Source organism: Mytilus edulis, chromosome 11 (assembly GCF_963676685.1).
Source record: "Mytilus edulis chromosome 11, xbMytEdul2.2, whole genome shotgun sequence".
NCBI classification, from domain to species: domain Eukaryota; kingdom Metazoa; phylum Mollusca; class Bivalvia; order Mytilida; family Mytilidae; genus Mytilus; species Mytilus edulis.
Window position 1 is genome coordinate 59,664,766 of NC_092354.1, and position 20,647 is coordinate 59,685,412.

Here is a 20,647-nt window from a genome sequence, read left to right on the forward strand (position 1 = left end):
CATCAAAAATTAACTTCTAATTAGTAAAATGGCTCTCAAATCAGGTATGTCAATTTAGTTGTCCAGTATTCATATATACGTAGCCACGTCTGGTCCGGTCAGATTTGAGACGTTTAGTTCGTTACCTCGTGTAGTTTCATGCTATCTGAACGTGTAAGAAACTTTGCATGAAGTCTTTGATGATCCTTTTGACGGTTGCATATCAAGTCTTTTGGGATCGTTTTGACGGTTGCATGTCAAGTCGTTTGGGATCGTTTTGACGGTTGCATATCAAGTCTTTGGGGATCGCTTTGACAGTTGCATGTCAAGTCTTTGGGGATCATTTTGACGGTTGCATATTTAGTTTTTTGGGGGAATTGTTTTGACGGTTGTATATTTATAGTTGCAGAATGCCAGTCGATAAGACCATAATACCAGTACATAAAACCATTAAACATCGATAAAGTTCATCAATTATACCAGTATACGGACACTAGCAAATCGTTGAATTTCACGTACCTTCATTTCAATACAAGACCTACCTTTTGGACTAAATGTTAATTTGTTCTCCACGTCATAAACATCCAGAAAATATTTGCTACTGGACGTATAGCAACTAATAATCAACCGATCAACTGTTTTTGTTAAAGTCATATGTTATTTCAAATTTAACAAACATATAAAAGTGACAAAACAATGCTTTCATCAGTCTTAATGCCATTGTGCTGTCATAACATTTAGAATGGAAATGGTGAATGTGTCTGAAAGAAGACAACAACCCGACCAAAGGCAGAAAACAGCCTAAGGCCCAAATAGGTCTTAGATCCAGCGAAAAAAATCCGTCCACGGATGCGCTTCAATCCCGATTTTACAGCAATATCATAAACGTTTAAAGGTATGGAACGCCGAATTTCGGAATTCCAATAAAAAAGACATGTGGATTTGTTGTATCCTAATATCATTAAATATAAAAACATCATCAAATAATAAGTGTTATGTTTGGTAATTATTTGCATCGGCTCTGGGATCGACGGCGTGCGCATGCTCGACTATATGAAAATAAAAGGGGGAATATTTCTCATATGGAGGTCAACCAGAGCTTCCCCGAGACGTTTCAGTCACTGACACCGTAAGATCAACTCCGTTGTGGAAGACTAGGGCGGTGGTCCCGGATGTCCGCAACTCTACACAATTGTTACAAGGAGAACTGCCTACACTTGTATATAGGTACTTTGGTGAAAGTGACTTGAACGTTATTGCATACTTAAAGAGGGTTGGGGTAGAACACTACTTCGATATTAAGTTCTCGAATATTTGAAGTTTGTCTCCTTCACTGATATGGTGATCTGTACACGACTTATCATTTGCGCCATATTTACAGTTAACGATGAGGTTGTCATCCACAAATATTTTTTTTTTATTACAAATGATAAGTCCCAAAATACTTTATGAGGACGTTAGAGAGTATCCTCGCGCGTATATTTTCACTTAGGTTTAACATTAAAAATAAGTAGCTTTAATTCTTACTTCTACGTTTACTGATATACGTTTTACTAGTTAGTTTGGTGTGTTTAACAGCGAATTGACATTTTTGCCCCAAAAAAAATGTTTGCAAGTTCAATTGTGTTTTTTTTTTTATTGTTTTTGTTTCTTTGTTTGGTTTTTTTTTTAATTGTTTATTGTTTCTCTGTTTGGGTTTGGGTTTGATTTTATTTACTATTTCTTTGTTTGTGTTTAGTGTTTTTTTTTATTGTTTATTGTTTCTTTGTTTATCTGTTCATAAACTATAGCATTTAATTAAATACTTTTTCTTTTAACTTGCAGAAGTTAACAACCTGATGAAATGTATCAGTAGGAACCATGAATTGGTAGTAGCTGGAACCATGAATTGATAGTCGCTGAAACCATGAATTGGTAGTAGCATGTTGGAATCAATTCGTACAGTCTGACGTCATATTAGATTAAAGAATATTGTTCCAAGTCTTCTTCAATTGATACAACGTGGAGAGGGAACAGTTAAACAAAGGGATATTCAAACAAACTGACAATGGATTGGTGATAGTTTGCAAAAACATTATCGTAGAGCTCATTCAAAATATACGATGAACAAAACAAAACAAAACACGACCAAAGTACAAACAACAGTCTACAGAGCATATCACAACAGAAAACTTAAAACTGAGCAACACGAAAACTGGGCATGATCTCAGATCCTGCTCCGAATAAGGGATTTGTTATCTGAAAATATATAATTTATGCATATGATATTATTAAATGAAAATCATTTCCAACTTCTCTTTAAACGAGTTGTCATATGAAATTATTCATATTTTAATTGTCTACGGATTCTTGCGTGGACCAAGGATGAGAAGGTTCACGTTTTAATTCAAATTCAATGTTTCTAATTTCACTAATGTGAAACTAATCGGATGTGAAATAATTGTCAATAAAACAACTGTCCCCAAAAACTCAAATGGAGTGAATATAAGCAATTATATGCTACACTAAAGCCTTCAAACATGAGAAAATCCCATAATTTATATACTTAAGATTGTTTTTAGATGTTTGTTTTCATTTTTTGTCTCGCTTGACGGAACTACTAGTGTTTTGTTAATGATATTTTGTATGCAGTTATATAACTATTGTCATATCTCATTTCCATGGAGATTATAGGACTCCGCCCCTTAGTCATGGTATATTGACTTTTAAAATTTTGCTTTGTTAAAATGTATTAGTTTGTGATTATGTCAGTTTAAGGGTAACCATTAGTGGTAGACCAATGTAAATGCATTAGCACATTTCCTTTCAATTGAGAATATTTGACACCGTCCCCTCAGTCATGGTCTATCGACTTTGAAACTTTTGCTTAGTTTTCATGTATGAGTTTGTGATTAGATCAGTTTAAAATGAACTGCTAAATAATGTTAAACCGATGATATTTGGTATGCAAATTATACTTTGCTTACACGGATCAGTTTTAGAATATCTGAAAAAAAGCATTGCGAAGGATTTTTCAGAAAACAAAGTGGAGCTTAGTCCGATCCTCATACATAAAGATTGTAAGAGGAGATGTCGAATTGGGTGACAAACATATTGTCGCTTATTTTACTTCAATTATTTTTACTTAATTAAGGTAGATTCATGGTATACCGCCGTCTTGGATTGTACTATCGCAGTTCACAATCAGTCGAGTTATGTACCCAAATCTGCAAATTTGTAGACAGATGTGCAACTGTATTGGTTAGACTGTTTATTTATAAACAGAAAACTTGTTTATTTATTGCAGTATCCAAAATATTCAAACAAATACCAATCATTTGTGTTTAAGAATCAAGTTTTTCAACTGAGCAATTTAAGGGGAGATAACTCTTCTATCTCATAGATTTCTTTTTATGCACTAAATTGTGTTTTTTCATGATCATTCTAAGCACATTTAGGCAATTTTTAACGATTCATTGCTTGAAAAATAGCACGGTGACCCATCCTTTTTATTATATTTTTGAAAAGAGCATAGTAAAATCTTCATTTTGGCAAAGTATAAGAAAACTCTATCTCTAGGAACATATACCTATGATCTACCTTAAACGTTTATATTCTTGTACCTGGTATGATTATAATTAAATGTGAAATAACGCCCCTGAAGCGTCAATCAAACAACAAAAAGTAATGAAAGACATATACAGACAACATATAGTATTGATGTAAAGGTCGTACGGAAACCTATTGTTGACTATAGGGTATGGGTTTTGCTCGTTGTTAAAGGTCGTACGGAAACCTATTGTTGACTATAGGGTATGGGTTTTGCTCATTGTTAAAGGTCGTACGGAAACCTTTTGTTGACTATAGGGTATGGGTCTTTCCGTTGTTAAAGGTCATACGGAAACCTATTGTTGACTATAGGGTATGGGTTTTGCTCATTATTAAAGGTCGTACGGAAACCTTTAGTTGACTATAAGGTATGGGTCTTTCCGTTGTTAAAGGTCGTACGGAAACATATTGTTGACTATAGGGTATTGGTTTTCCTCGTTGTTAAAGGTCGTACGGAAACCTATTGTTGACTATATGGTATGGGTTTTGCTCGTTGTTAAAGGTCATACGGAAACCTCTTGTTGACTATAGGGTATGGGTTTTGCTCGTTGTTAAAGGTCGAACGAAAACCTATTGTTGACTATAGGGTATGAGTTTTGCTCGTTGTTAAAGGTCGAACGGAAATCTATTGTTGACTATAGGGTATGGGTTATGCTCATTGTTAAAGGTCGAACGGAAACCTATTGTTGACTATAGGGTATGGGTCTTGCCGTTGTTAAAGGTCGAACGGAAACCTATTGTTGACTATAGGGTATGGGTTTTGCTCATAGTTAAAGGTCGAACGGAAACCTATTGTTGACTATAGGGTATGGGTTTTGCTCGTTGTTAAAGGTCGAACGGAAAACTATTGTTGACTATAGCGTATGGGTTTTGCTCATTGTTAAAGGTCGAACGGAAACCTATTGTTGACTATAGGGTATGGGTTTTGCTCATTGTTAAAGGTCGAACGAAAACCTATTGTTGACTATATGGTATGGCTTTTACTCGTTGTTAAAGGTCGTACGGAAACCTGTTGTTGACTATAGGGTATGGGTCTTTCCGTTGTTAAAGGTCGAACGGAAACCTATTGTTGACTATAGGGTATGGGTCTTGCCGTTGTTAAAGGTCGTACGGAAACCTATTGTTGACTATAGCGTATGGGTTTTGCTCATTGTTAAAGGTCGAACGGAAACCTATTGTTGACTATAGGGTATGGGTTTTGCTCATTGTTAAAGGTCGAACGAAAACCTATTGTTGACTATATGGTATGGCTTTTACTCGTTGTTAAAGGTCGTACGGAAACCTGTTGTTGACTATAGGGTATGGGTCTTTCCGTTGTTAAAGGTCGAACGGAAACCTATTGTTGACTATAGGGTATGGGTCTTGCCGTTGTTAAAGGTCGTACGGAAACCTATTGTTGACTATAGGGTATGGGTCTTTCCGTTGTTAAAGGTCGAACGGAAACCTATTGTTGACTATAGGTATGGGTCTTGCCGTTGTTAAAGGTCGAACGGAAACCTATTGTTGACTATAGGTATGGGTCTTGCCGTTGTTAAAGGTCGAACGGAAACCTATTGTTGACTATAGGTATAGGTCTTGCCGTTGTTAAAGGTCGAACGGAAACCTATTGTTGACTATAGGGTTTGGGTCTTGCCGTTGTTAAAGGTCGTACGGAAACCTATTGCTGACTATAGGGTATGAGTTTTGCTCGTTGTTGAAGGTCGTACGGAAACCTGTTGTTGACCATAGGTTATGGGTCTTTCCGTTGTTAAAGGTCGTACGGAAACCTATTGTTGACTATAGTGGTATTGGTTTTCCTCGTTGTTAAAGGTCGTACGGAAACATATTGTTGACTATAGGGTATGGGTTTTGCTCGTTGTTAAAGGTCGTTTGGAAACCTATTGTTGCATACATCTACGTGATGTTTGATATTTGTCTCATTGTCAACCATACCACATCTCCGTATTTTATATTCAACAAAAGACAGGTGTTTATACAAACATCTCTAAGTCGTCTCTAATCGATGACAGTTTTAAATCGTTTAAATAATGAACGATTTGATATGAACACCAAAATTTTAAAATAATAAAAGATATGACATCGGACAATCAACGATGCGTTTTCTGACTTTGAAAATCTACATTATTATTTGGCAGAATTAGGCATTTTTGGGGGATCTCTATCCCTATGTTTTATCAGACATGCATCGATGAAACTATGGGATTTTTTTTATATTCTGGAATGTATCTCTCTCATTCATACCTTTTTGCTCTTTCTTTATGTCTTTGGTTGGTTACTTTTATTATATTTTTTCATATCAAAATAAAACTAAATTTAGTATTTTGGCTTCGATCATCACGGAAAAGATGGGATCTTGTCGAGGTTTCGAAGTGTGTGTATTATTTTTCTAGTTAATGTTATAAAAAGGCGAATGGGGTAATTGTGTGCAACTGTTTGGGCATCACCACTATATGTGCATGTACAAAGACTGGCTACCTTGACCAAATGCTTTTCGTCGTTGTAAGTGTTTGTATGGATATTTTCTTGAACGAGTCTAGCGTTGGTGATTGTTGTGGTTTGGTGTACTGTTGCAACTCTTCCGTGCAAAGACCAAGATCATAAACTCAGAAGACATGCCTTTGGATAAGTTCGGTGAGCCGAAAACATTGCTTACTATTTGTTTTATACTGTTTTGTTGGTAAATTCGTATCCGGCAGAAGATTATTATGTATTTAAATTCTAGATCATACTTTTCTAGTTAAATTTAAAGAAATTTTGAAAATAAGTAAAATGAGTTTATGATTCACATAAAAGACTACGTAATCGAAAAGTCACTTATAATAATGTTGGTTTTTTTTAATGTGTTCATTTTCTGGTGTACATGTAGTTTTCTGGTGTACATGTAGTTTGAATTCATCAATGAAACATAAAGTGCATCCAACTACTTCGTTTGCACAAAATCTAAACAAAACACTAGTCCTTAAAAAGTTTCAACGTGTATTATAAGAATGATATATGATAAAAACAAATTGTCACAGCTGAACTTATCAGGAAAACAGATTATGTGACGAGCAATAAATCTATCGCAAAAGTCTTAATGAAGGGGAAATAACTCATACCGAATATCGCCTCACTTAGAAGTATTTGGCAAAATTATTAAACAAATACATACCGATATTCTAATGCATGAAAAATTGAAATGGAAATGTTTACGATTCAAAAGATTTTTATTTTTCAAATTTTATTTTTGTACTTTTGTCTATCATTTACAATACTTCTCAAAACAACAACTTTGACAGTGAGTCTTTATAAAAATACTCCTTGAACATTTTAGTATAAATTACGGTCAATCTGTAGATAACATACATATTATTGACTTATTAAACTGTAAGTGTTTTCTTCATTGCAGAAGGTTTGTATGGTTATCTACATCAAAGTCATTTAGGCCCTTTGTCTCATGGGCAATCTCTTTATTTTTATTGTACAAAGTTTTTCGTGAGTGTCCTTATGTCCTTGGATTTCGTGGATGAAATCGTTTTCCCTCATTTTTGCGGGTATATGTGAACTAGGCATTTTACTTATTTAAGCGATAAGAATAAAATAAAATTTATTGTTTTATGCAGAACTTTTAAAAACCATGAAATGAAGTATCCAATTCAATACATTTTTTCCACAATGGTCGATAATTGATTTAAACGATATTGAATTCAAAGAATCATCGATCAAGACCGATTTCACAGACATTAGTTCAACCTTAAATTGAGATCGAGTGGCCAAGTGAATAATCAATGAATGGCATTTTTTTCGAACAATGAACTTTCAATGGTATTTTTAAACGGAATGTATAATTCCATAGAAAAGTATGATACGAGTTAGATCATAAGTTTAGAAAGTAGAATTTCATCTTGTGTCATACACGTACAGCTACATCTCTCTCTATCACAGACGCCTTTAGGGCAATTATTATTACACCATTTAAGAAGTCCGGGAGTATGACTCCATTCCGGTGTTACGGTACAAGATAGAACAGTTCCTGGTAAACAGCTCTCCTCTGTTACACTTCCGCCTCCCATCATTTGTGAAAAGAGTGAAGCCATTCCTACATCCATAGCAGGATTTCCTTTAACTGCTTTATTCCCAACGGTTCCGGTTGAAGACATTGATCCCAGATTAAAAGTATCGAATGGCATCTCTGTTCCTAATTTACCAAATGGTGAAGTATCCGACCTCTTTGGACCACCAAAAAGATCAAACCCTGATCCCGTAGGAGTCATCGTATTACCTCCAAACAAGTCTATACCGCCTTTTCCGCCAATTCCATTTCCACCCACTGCATTTAACATACCGTTACCTTCACCACCAAGACCCATACCAGGCAGTTGGGCAAGTATACCACTAAGGTCAAGGTTAATGGCCCCTCCAGGCTTATTGCCAGATCCAGGTATCTTAAGTTTTAAGTTATTTGCGGATCCAATCCCGGAATTAGTTCCGTGTCCTCCTTTACTTCCACCATGGCCGTTACTTCCAGTTCCACCTTTTCCACCATGACCTCCAACCCCGCCTTTTCCACCATGACCTCCAACCCCGCCTTTTCCACCATGACCTCCTATTCCGCCATTTCCACCATGACCTCCTCCATTACCATGACCTCCAGCCCCGCCTATTCCACCATGACCTCCAATCCCGCCTTTACCTCCAATTCCACCATTTCCACCATGACTTCCAGTCCCGCCCATTGCAAAATGACCTCCACCATTACCATGACCACCACCATGAGCTCCATTCCCGCCTATTCCAGTGTGACCTCCTCCATTATTATGACTTCCAGCCCCGCCCATTTCAAGATGACCTACTCCATTACCATGACCTCCACCATTGCCATTAACTGTACCAAAATCAATGAAACCATGGCCCATATTAGTACCTCCTGCTCCATGACTGCCTACTCCACCATTATTTCCAGCGGCCATGTCAAATGGATTGCCTACAGGTATTCCGCCAGCTCCTAAATTATGACCATTGCCCCCATTTGAATGTGTAGCAATGTGACCATGTCCATGACCACCATTACCGTGGCCTTGACCACCAATGCCACCATGACCATTATTACCACCTAGACCTTCAATTGCTCCAAGTCCCTGTCCTGGACCCGCAGGACTGTGTACATCGATTTTCACTTGTACTGTTTCAGTTTCTATACCATGAAGAGGTGCGATTGGTGGCTCTTGTGCTTGTATTGGACCTGCTACAGAACCATCAATGGGCGATATCAGTCTTATTGGTTCAGCAAATGCATCACCTTGTATACCATGTAACGGTTGAGGAAATGTATTGCCAATTACCGGAAGTCCATTGTCGAGCAGAACTCCATCTGTTCCATCCCATATAGCTGTTCTATCGCCACCAATATTTTGAACTCCTCCAACAATGTTACCTCCCTCAGATATTAAAACCCCATTACCATGGTTACTGGGTCTAGGGGAGGGAAGGTGCACGCCGTCAAAAATAGCTACAGCACCATTACTGGCTCCAAAATTATCTCCTACGCCTAATTCAGGGCCATCAAAAACTATTCCGTTTCCAATATCGGTCATCTCTCCTACAGTTCGACGGCTGCCTCCGTCTATATGACCACCAACAGTTCCAAGAATGCCTCCGTCTATATGCCCACCAACAGCCATTCCAAGTCCGACCTCCGCGTCAAAGTTGTGTTGTTCATTTAAATTTAGTTCTCTTCTTACATTCAAACTGTTAGAATTGCCAACAACTTCACTTATAAAGGTTCTTCCTGGTCTGTCGGCTACACATTGACAATTACAGGTTAAAGGACATACACCTTCACCACAGCCAATAGCACATAAATAGTTTGTAGATTCACCATAAATCTGCGCTGTACAGGACACAGTCTGATGTTTATTACAAAAAGGTATAAGCTGTTGTTTTTCTACTGGTATCAACAAATATGGAATTAAAGCTTTAGAGAATTTGACCTTGGCCTTGGGTAGGCACTCACAGACACAAGGTTTAAAACATGGCTTCCCTTTACATAATGTCACACACTTTCTTGTTGGTTTCCCGTTGAAAACGTAATACGGGAACTGACGACATTTAGCTATGAAGTTTTTAGGACACATTCTTGGACGTTTACTGTAATCAAAATTTATTTCCGTTTCTTTCCAAACTTTGATGGCCTTTTTGGCGACCTGTATAGGAATGACTCGTGCATTGACGCCGTCCAATTTCATCTTTGGCTGAAAAATAAATAGAAAATAGTTATACTACAATATATTAAAATCTTATATATGTATGTACTTTCACACTATATCGTGTAATAATTTTGCCAAATGAGTGCGCAACGCTGTAGTGTTACTTTTCATACCATGTGCTGAACAAATCATATTTTATCATTGTTATAGAATGAAATTCAAAACAGTGTGGCTGTGGCCATTGATTGACGCATTAAATTCATCCATTGACTGGGACAATTTACGTGAACGTTTGTCTGTAACGACCACTGTTCACGACGTACCTACGATAGACATTTAAACTGTGGGTCACCAAAGGTTTCTTAACGCCTTTAATTATAAAATAATTCGAAAATTTAATCAGGAATAACCTTTATGTTTTGATTTATATAATTGATATTAATCAAAACATCGTGTTATTTTTGATTCATTTTTCGAATTACTTTATTAAGGTGTTGAGAACCTTTGGTGACCCCATAGTTTAAGTATCTTTGAAAAGTGCATAGTGAGAAGTGATCGTTACATACAAACGTTCACCTAAATTGTCCCAGTCAATGAATGAATTTAATGTGTCAATCAATGGCCACAGCCACACTGTTTCGAATTTCATTCTATGTGTTTATAAAAACTTGATACACACATCGCATAGAATATTAAAAAAATCAAGCTCGACTTTTGTATATATTTTTTCCCTTTTGAATCTTATTATTCAAAACTTGCAAGTATTCAGATAGATCAAGAAATATTGACTCCGCTCTATCGATTGTGGAACCCATATATGCTCAACGTCTGCAATTTTTTTGAAAGGAAAAGAACAAGGTACTTACATGTAACTTTTTTTAACAATATTATTTGTTTCATTTCTATAAACATTTGTTAGTCTCTGTTCATAACACACCTGTACGCATCGCAAAGCAGAAAAACAATGCAACATTTTAGTCTTCATTTGTGCAGTGCTTGTTAACTTTCATTTGTTTGCAGGTTGCATCGAATAAAACTCATGAATATGCATAGTGTCGGAATATATTAGTCGAATTACTTTTTATGTTCCTTTTTCAAAATGACAAAATTTTAGTAAATGAAATTAATAACGACATTTTTATGAGACCATTACATATAAACAATGAATAAAATACAACGATGTAATTGTCATTCTTTGGTGTCATAATAACCTCAAATTGTTTTGGACAACAATGGATTCAAACGACCCCTAAAAGCAACAAGAACAATTTACTGATCATTTGATGGTTTGAATGTGACAGTTATTTTACTTTTTACTTACTAGTATAAGAATAACGTGTTTTTGAGTACAATGCCGTATTAATATATAACACAAATCAAACGACTGACTTATTCTGGTCCAGGCCGCTTTTTAAATTGTGACTAGCAGTTTTTCATTCAAAATAAGATTGAGAATTGAAATGGGGAATATGTCAAAGGGACAAGCACCCAACGAAATAGCAGAAAACAACAGAAGGCCACCAATCGGTCTGCGACACAGCGAGAACATTCCACACACCGAGGCGTTCACAAAGTTAATTTTACTGATAAGGACTATGAGAGTCATACGAAGAGGTGACTTTATACCAATGATACGACAACCCAACGTAATAACTACTGTCAAGACTATGTATAGGTTAAAATACAGTCAATACATATGTCTTCAGTATTTGACGTTTGTTGATGTGGTTTCTAAGCGTTTTTCGTTTCTGTTTTTTAGCTCACCTGGCCCGAAGGGCCAAGTGAGCTTTTCTCATCACTTGGCGTCCGGCGTCCGGCGTCGTCGTCGTCCGTCGTCGTCCTGCGTCCGGCGTTAACTTTTACAAAAATCTTCTCCTCTGAAACTACTAGGCCAAATTTAACCAAACTTGGCCACAATCATCATTGGGGTATCTAGTTTAAAAATTGTGTCCGGTGACCCCGCCAACTAACCAAGATGGCCGCCATGGCTATAAATAGAACATAGGGGTAAAATGCAGTTTTTGGCTTATAACTCAAAAACCAAAGCATTTAGGGCAAATCTGACATGGGGTAATATTGTTAATCAAGTTTAGATCTATCTGCCCTGAAATTTTCAGATGAATCTGACATTCCGTTGTTAGGTTGCTGCCCCTGAATTGGTAATTTTAAGGAAATTTTGTTGTTTTTGGTTATTATCTTGAATATTATTTCAGATAGAGATAAACTGTAAAAAGCAATAATGTTCAGCAAAGTAAGATCTACAAATAAGTCAACATGACCAAAATGATCAGTTGACCACTTTAGGAGTTATTGCCCTTTATAGTCAATTTTTAACCATTTTTCGTAAATCTTAGTAATCTTTTAGAAAAATCTTCTCCTCTGAAACTGCTGGGCCAAATTATTTGAAACTTGGCCACAATCATCATTGGGGTATCTAGTTTAAAAATTGTGTCTGGTGACCCCGCCAACTAACCAAAATGACCGCCATGGCTATAAATAGAACATAGGGGTAAAATGCAGTTTTTGGCTTATAACTCAAAAACCAAAGCATTTAGAGCAAATCTGACATGGTTTAAATTGTTAATCAGGTGAAGATCTATCTGCCCTGAAATTTTCAGATGAATTGGACAACCTGTTTTAGGGTTGCGGCCCCTGAATTGGTAATTTTAAGGAAATTTTGCTGTTTTTGGTTATTATATTGACTATTATTATAGATATAGGTAAACTGTAAACAGCAATAATGTTCAGCAAGGTCAGATTTACAAATAAGTCAACATGACCAAAATGGTCAGTTGACCTCTTTAGGAGTTATTGCCCTTTAAAGTCAATTTTTAACCATTTTTTGTAAATTTTATATATCTTTTACTAAAATCTTCTTCTCTGAAACTGCTGTGCCAAATTGATCCAAACTTGGCCACAATCATCTTTGGGGTTTCTTGTTTAAAAAATGTGTCCGGTGACCTGGCCATCAAACCAAGATGGTCGCCACATCTAAAAATAGAACATAGGGGTAAAATGCAGTTTTTGGCTTATAACTCAAAAACCAAATAATTTAGAGAAAATCTGACATGAAGTAAAATTGTTAATCAGGTCAAGATCTATCTGCCCTGAAATTTTCAGATGAATTGGACAACCTGTTTTGGGTTGCGGCCCCTGAATTGGTAATTTTAAGGAAATTTTGCTGTTTTTGGTTATTATATTGAATATTATTATAGATATAGGTAAACTGTAAACAGCAATAATGTTCAGCAAAGTAAGATCTACAAATAAGTCAACATAAACGAAATGGTCAATTGACCCCTGTAGGAGTTATTGACCTTTGTAGTCAATTTTCAATCTGCTTCCTTTGTTTAATATTCACATAGACCAAGGTGAGCGACACAGGCTCTTTAGAGCCTCTAGTTTTTTTATATATATATATATAAATAAGAACTATGTTAACCTGTTTGGATGGTTTTACACTTGTCTAGTGATGTTTTGGTCCCTTATAACTTGCTGTTCGGTGTGAGCCAAGGCTCCGTGTTGAAGACCGTACTTTGACCTATAACGGTTTACATTTTTAAATTGGGACATGGAGAGTTGTCTCATTGACACTCATACCACATCTTCTTTAACTATGTATATATAGGTCAAATTACGGTCTATATAAAATGTCAAGCTTTAAATCCTAGAAAAATATTATAATAAATTTGAAGGTTCAAGAGTAAATATTTAATTATTAATTTGTTTATTCATGGTGTTTTTCTCGACTTGGAAGATACATTGTATTTCTATTCTTACTAGTACCGCCACACAGGCACTTGTCTCAGAATTTTTTTCCTATATATACCTTACTATTAAGGTATATCGAGAAAAAATTCTGAGACAAGTGCCTGTATACCACCAAGGTAATTTAAATTCATAACCGTCATGAAGACCACACATAATGGACTATGTAAACGAAAGTATTATGAATGTCTAATGTCATTGTGTCTACTCACTTCCGCTAATAAACTAGTCTGAGACCTGGGCTGATATGCATAACACTGCTTAATTTAAGATTTGTGCCGAATGGACGGATTTTTCTACTTTTCCTACGATGAATTAGTACTACGATTAGATATCTTAACTTAAGTGGTTTTATCTGGGAACAGTATATCTATATATTTTTAAAGAATGCAAACCTTTTTTTTCATTAAGAAATATCCAATAATTGTTAACCTCCGACCAAAGATTTCGGTTGAGAAATATCCCAAAAGTTTTAAAGTATCTGAAAAAAGAGGGAAGCAAAGAGAATACCTTTTGCCTTAATGATTTCCAAACAGAACAGTCAATTCCGACTTTTAAAGTCAAGTTTCCTTCAATTAGTTCCGACAGGGTTTGTTTTCAGTCATTATAATTTTATAATTTTAATGTCAGAAGAGTTTTTCGACGCTATCATTTGAATTATTTTTTTCTTCAAAATTTAACACTTAGGTATTGGGAAAATATGCATTCAGATCATTTTTTTTTAGAGTTAAATGATCTCTCCCTTATTGGTGTGATCCAGTTAATACTGGATTGACAGTATAATTGCCCTGTTGTCAACTTATTGTGGTATATATCAAATTTATATAGGAATCCGAAACAATAAACATGGTCGCATGTTGACATTATATATACATGTTGTAAAAATATCCAAATTGACACGTTTATATTTGCGCTTGCTTTTATTTAATCGTTTTTATTTATCTAGCTGTCAGGTAGCGAGGATATATATACTAAGAACCTATATGTACGTAATTCTACGCTTCATTGTAATCAGGAGTTAGTACAACCATGTAGGTTGTATACTATTTCAAATAGTCGAGTAGCGTAATATATAACGGTATAAGTGTAGTTCCAATTGACCGACTTGTGACTTGATTACAATACATGATGTTAATTTGATGATAAAACAGATTGTTACCCTTTTTTATCGTCTTCTTTTGCATATTTTGCATTTAACGTACAATATGAAGATGTAGTATTATTGCCAATGAGACACCTATTCGCCAGAAACCAAATGACCTAAAATTAATTAACTTAAGGTCACCAGAGACATATAATACATGTATTATATGCTTCTGAGGTCACGGTAAGGCCTTCAACAATGATAAAAATCCATATCTTGTTTACAAAGCAATTACAGAATAAGTTTGAATTTTGTTTCAATTAACTTCATAACTTATTTTAAAAGCGGCTATGTTACGATGTAAATTAACAAAAACAATAGTTAACAACTAGGGTTTTGCTGTACCTGAATAAAGTGTGTGGATAAATGTTGTTAAAACAAATAATTACAGATTTCAATAAGTTTGGTTCTAGATGACAAATATTCTTGTCGACCATTATACTTTGATGTTAGTAACATTAAACTGTACCAATTTTACTACAATTGTTTTGCCTTTTGTTCATATGCTCTCGAGACCACATATTTAAAAACCAAAACCTGATACAAACTTTTGCCAGCTGATAAAACCAAAAAGGAGCGGAATAATAAACAAACCCGGCCAAGAAATCAGGTTATTGCATGCGGGAGATCCTTTCCTTAATTGCACATGATTCTTATTTTATTTTATATAGTACGCTTATATACAGCAGCATATGAGTCTGCGCAAAACCTAATGCTAAGAAATTTTATTAAATATACCAGACAAACTTGTGCAGTACTAGATAAATTAAAACGATAGTTATTGGGTCAAAAATAACTCCATGTCTCATTTGACGTTTAAGTGTAAATCAAGATACCTTCTCCTAAAATCATGTAGGAATGGATGGATACGTTTTGAATTATGCCACTGGTTCCTTTAAAGACTGCACAATGCTTTAATTTAACACATGTTGCTTTTTTCAAATTATTATTGTTCTAATTAAGTTAAACGAAAAGGCATTTGATGTACCAGAACGCGCTTCGAAGACGCTTTTGGCACGTAGGTTGTTGACCGAAAACACAATTATCGCCATTTGGTACCAAAATGGACTCCTCCACAATGTATAACTTGCAAATTTTTGTTAATACTCCTTCCTAATTTATTTTTTCGTATTTTATGCATGGAATATCTAAAGGGTGGTGAAATTACACTGTAAAAGAATTAAGTCATAGATTTTAATTTGCATTTAATGTTCTAATCGAACGCATTACAAATTAATTGTGTTATTCTGAAGTTTTATTGGGCAATAAATTTTTATGTGTTGCTTGTTTTAATTTCGGTATTTTAAAACTTTTCATTTAATTTCTTGAGGTTTTTTCACGAAAATTTAATAATTATCTACTTAATAATTAGTAAAACAAGATTCTTTGATTTAGCTACAGGGAGATATTTTTTGCAAAAAAAAGTGCGTAAAAGATGTAACATAACTGTATGAGGGAGGGGTATTATAGGGGATATTACTGCAATCAAACCAAATAGTGCACTTTTGTTGAAGAGTAAAATGAAAAGAAAAATCCTAACTTGGTTCAAGTTTCTGTGTGAAAATATAATAAATAGTGCTACCCCTCCCCCCCCCCCTCCGAAAATAAAAACTTCTGTAGATAAGTGTTCATTGTATTCCCTTTTCAAATATAAGTGGTTCAAAATTAGCAATATCTTTATAGATGAAATAAGATTTTACCTCTTGAATACATATCTACAGAAGTTTGTGTTTTCGGGGTGGTGTAGCATTATTTACCAAAGAGCAGATAAATCTATTTTGAAAAACATACAAAACTGGAGAAACGCTTACTAGTAATATAATTTTTACCTGATTTTTCTTGTATTTTAATGAAAAATAGAGTATCATAAACTGTTCTTCGATCGGGTTTGTTTTCTTTTTGTCACATTCCTCATTTCCATTCTCAATTCATTAATCAATATGTAATAATGTTTCAATAATGAAGTAATATTCTTCATCTAAAAAGACTTAATATGAAAGATTAATGTAAAATACTCACATATGGAGCAGGGGCATTTCCCGGAATGTTTCCAAATCTCCTCAAATTATTGAAATTCTCTCCAATACGTCCGCGTTTGTTCCAATTATACGAGGGCTGCTGTATTCGTCTCGGACCATAATATTTGTTCAAAACTTTACGGTAAAATGACTTGCTAATTGGTCTTAATCTGTGACATTCTATAAAAAATATCAAAGTCTGTAACATCAAAAGTCCAAACAATTTCATTTTTAAAATTTGTACTTTTAAACAACAACACTGGACATTAAAATGGCCGAAGACAACCAGCACCTCAGAGGAAACGGACACTACTTCTGGTTAGAATATAAAATAGTAGAATAATTATGATTAACCTGACATGTTCATTCATCTGTACAAACAATCACATTAAATATGACAAAAAGCTGAAAACAAACGGAATGTCACATATCTTTATCAATGATAACTGTCTAATTATATGTTTATCGATATGAACACCAAGGGAACGAGTTAAAATGGTGGTACATGTACATATTTTATGGTTTTTTAATAACAAATATTGTTCGTATGTATTTTAATATTTAATGATATTGTTTTAATATGTGGTGCATGTATACATTATATGTTTTTTTAACAGCAAATATTGTTCGTATGTATTTTAATATTTATTGTAATAGTTATTGTTTTAATATGTGGTACATGTACATATTTTATGGGGTTTTAACAACAAATAGTATATGTTTTAATATTCAATGTTACTGTTAATATATGTAGGACTCTAAAGTGCGATGGTCACGCTAAAGTGCGATGGTCTGCGCTAAAGTGCGATGCCTCCGTACGCTAAAGTGCGATTCTCCGCGAAAGTATAGACGTAATAAACGTACTATGGATTATGAACAGCCGTTTATACAAACACAAAAATGAACATGCCGAAAGAAAATTGTAGAATATTTGATTAACAACTTAAAGGGCATAAGTATCTTTCATCTTGTTTCAATCATTGTTTATGTTGCAGTTTACTTTTCGGTCTCTGTTAAAACACTGTCGATTTTATTGTAAAGTAATGTCGGTAAAATAAAGGTACATCTTTGAATCGGTAAATCATATCATACTGTCCGCTAAAACAGTTTGTACATTGTATTTGTACTCGCTGCGAAAAAGGAGAAAAGATCATTGCATTTCCCTCTCATTTGAATTAAGATTATTTTTTTTAAACAAATAAATGTCGCACAATGAACGAACTCGTATTTGTAATTTACAATAACGACTTTCAGAGGATATGTTCACATTAGTGATAGACTGTGTGAACAGCAAGTTACGCCAATTATCAAAATATTTGATACTGCGCCAAAATTTAAAAAAAAAATTATATACAGTATATACAGATTTTTTGTCACACTTAAATTAACATGATATTGGTCAATCGCATTTTAGCGTGATATTCCATCGTACTTTATCAAACAAACAGCCATTGCACTTTAGCGTGATACACCATCGTACTTTAGCGTAGACCAACGCACTTTAGCGTGACCATCGCACTTTAGAGTACCATCGCACTTTAGAGTCTTACATATATATACTCTCTGTAACTCTGTGCGGAAGCCGATAAGGGCCATTCAAAAAAAATTCGTTTATTTGGTCATATTACCGTATTTAACATGGAAAGAATTGACAGAAAATCAATATGAAATCTTTATTGGACTAACGTGCATCTTTTTTTGTAAAAAAAAGTCATAGTAATAAAATTGAGGAATATGTCAAAGAGACAAAAACCCGATACAAGAGCAGACGACAGCCGAAAGAAAACAATGGGTCTTCAACGCAGGAAATCCTACACCGGAAGTAGTACTCAGCTTCATATAGATGCAACCATCATTAAATTGATTTAACTTCACGTAAAATATATGTTAGTTTTTTCCTGTTTATTAGGAAACTATCAAACACCAACACAGTCATGTTCATTTCTAACCACAAAATCTAAGAAGGTAGCAAGAACCTTTATGTATTGTTGCACTATTCGTACCTGAAATTACGGAGTACCTTACAATTGACTTCTTTAAATGTCAGAACACTAAAACCGACATGTTGTTATTGATAAGAAAGGCATGTTTATTGCTGTACCTGTTTTAACATGTACAAACATATATATATATATATACAAGGTGGTCACTTAAGGTCAAAAGGTGAACTAATTGATAAATGTTTTATTTATGAGTTACTGAACTATAGATTTTGAATTGATCACTATAAATTAACTTCTTGGAACTTTTTGGACTTCTGATATTTGAAACTCAAAGATTTAATACTCTTAAACATTGTTTTGAGCATTTGCACAGTTTGAAAAAATTGTGTTGAACCTTTTTGCCTAAATGAATTTATTCAAAATATTAACTTTAAAGCTCAAATGATCAGAAACAAATCGGAAAACCATGCACCGTAATACCCTTATTATTATCACTTCAAATCCGGTTAAGTTCTAAATTACACAACTTCTTCGTGACTCACAAATCTGTTGAAGCTAACTAGGGTTATGTTTAAACAATGTATTGTTCGTAAACCTTTTCAGAAGACATTTTATACAATTATAAAATCTTCAAACATAGCATTTTTATGATTTTAATTTGTCTTTAAAAAATTGATTCATAAGCTATAAACTTTTCAACATTTTTGCTATTTTAAATTGTTCTTCCCTCAGTTCATTTTGTATATGTAAGTATAGCAAAAATGTGCCTCTGTATTAAACGCTGTTACAATATTGCCGCAGATTAGGGAAGGTATACCTTACAAATTCTACATATGAAATTAAAATGTTTTTTTTTCCAGAGATTTAGATGATGGTGTGGATGGTGTTTGTAATAGAGAATAAGGGTAACAGAAATATAAAGAAATAAATAGATAGAAATAGAAAGTACAAAAAAAAGAATAAAGGAACACTTTCAATAGAATTTTTGAATTGGTTAAATTTGTCATTCTTTTCCATTTTGTGATAACTTAATTCTAATTTTACTTTAAAAATTCTGTTGAAGAGCTGCAGACATAACGCAAATTATGTTTGATCAATGATTTTGAATTACAAACATTTCAGTAAAGTATTTTTCAAATTGACAACGTGAAATAAATTCTGATTAATTTTGTCCTATCTCTTCGCCCTAATCTAAACTAAAGATGTTAAACTAATTTGAAGACACAAACCCTCCCCTAACCTGGGACAGTGTTGTGACAGTACAACATAAGAACAATCTATAAAAATCAATTTAAAAACACAATCAAATGGATACAAATAGAAATACATCTAACAAAAAACACAGAGTGGACGTGGACGGGAACTTGTCCATCCCAACAAAAAAGACAAAGAAAAGACACTACGTACAGATCTGAGAGTACTCGCAGCTTTTAAGTCATGATTCATAATTATCATTAGTAGTCCTTTGAATTCATCGTATCGTTCATTTAATGTGGTAGGCAGAAGCAGTATGGGAAAATAATACAAAAAAAAATCAATTGCAGTCCCTTACAGAACTGAAATGTTTGCAGCAGATCTGCTGCAAACAAAATGCTTGCAGGAACCCTTTGAATAATGTTTGCAGATGTTCGCAGCTAGCTGCAAACTTCCTGCAAACATTGCAGCTTGTTGCTGCAAGTTTGCGGCAAGCTTGCAGAAACAAATATGTTTGCAGTAAGATTGCAGGAAAAACAAGAATATAAGGGATGTTCGCAGCTAGATTGCAGGAATCTTTGACAATTTTATGTGTTTGCAAGAGCATTGCAAGAAACTACATAAAACGACTGAGCATGCCTATTGGTAACTTCCTGGAAGATAAAGATTTGAAATTTGAAAATGTTGGTGATGTTTGTGTCATGATATATATTAGTGTTCAGAAAGGCATTATAGATGGCAATTAACAGATAAGAGACATTATTTGTAAGTATACATATTCATCGTATAATGTTAATTTAACTTATGAAATTCATTCCTTCCACAGAT

The 20,647-nt window shown here is 34.4% G+C and overlaps 1 protein-coding gene across 1 annotated transcript; it reads right to left on the reverse strand.

Annotated features, from left to right (window-relative positions):
• Positions 1-7,143: 7,143 nt before the first annotated feature.
• Positions 7,144-16,977, reverse strand: LOC139495937 (uncharacterized PE-PGRS family protein PE_PGRS46-like). Its single transcript, XM_071284351.1, has 2 exons — positions 16,684-16,977; positions 7,144-9,797 (listed from the first exon to the last, which is right to left on the reverse strand). The coding sequence occupies exons 1-2, from the start codon at positions 16,909-16,911 to the stop codon at positions 7,419-7,421; spliced, it is 2,607 nt and encodes an 868-aa protein (XP_071140452.1). The 5' UTR covers positions 16,912-16,977; the 3' UTR covers positions 7,144-7,418.
• Positions 16,978-20,647: the final 3,670 nt, after the last annotated feature.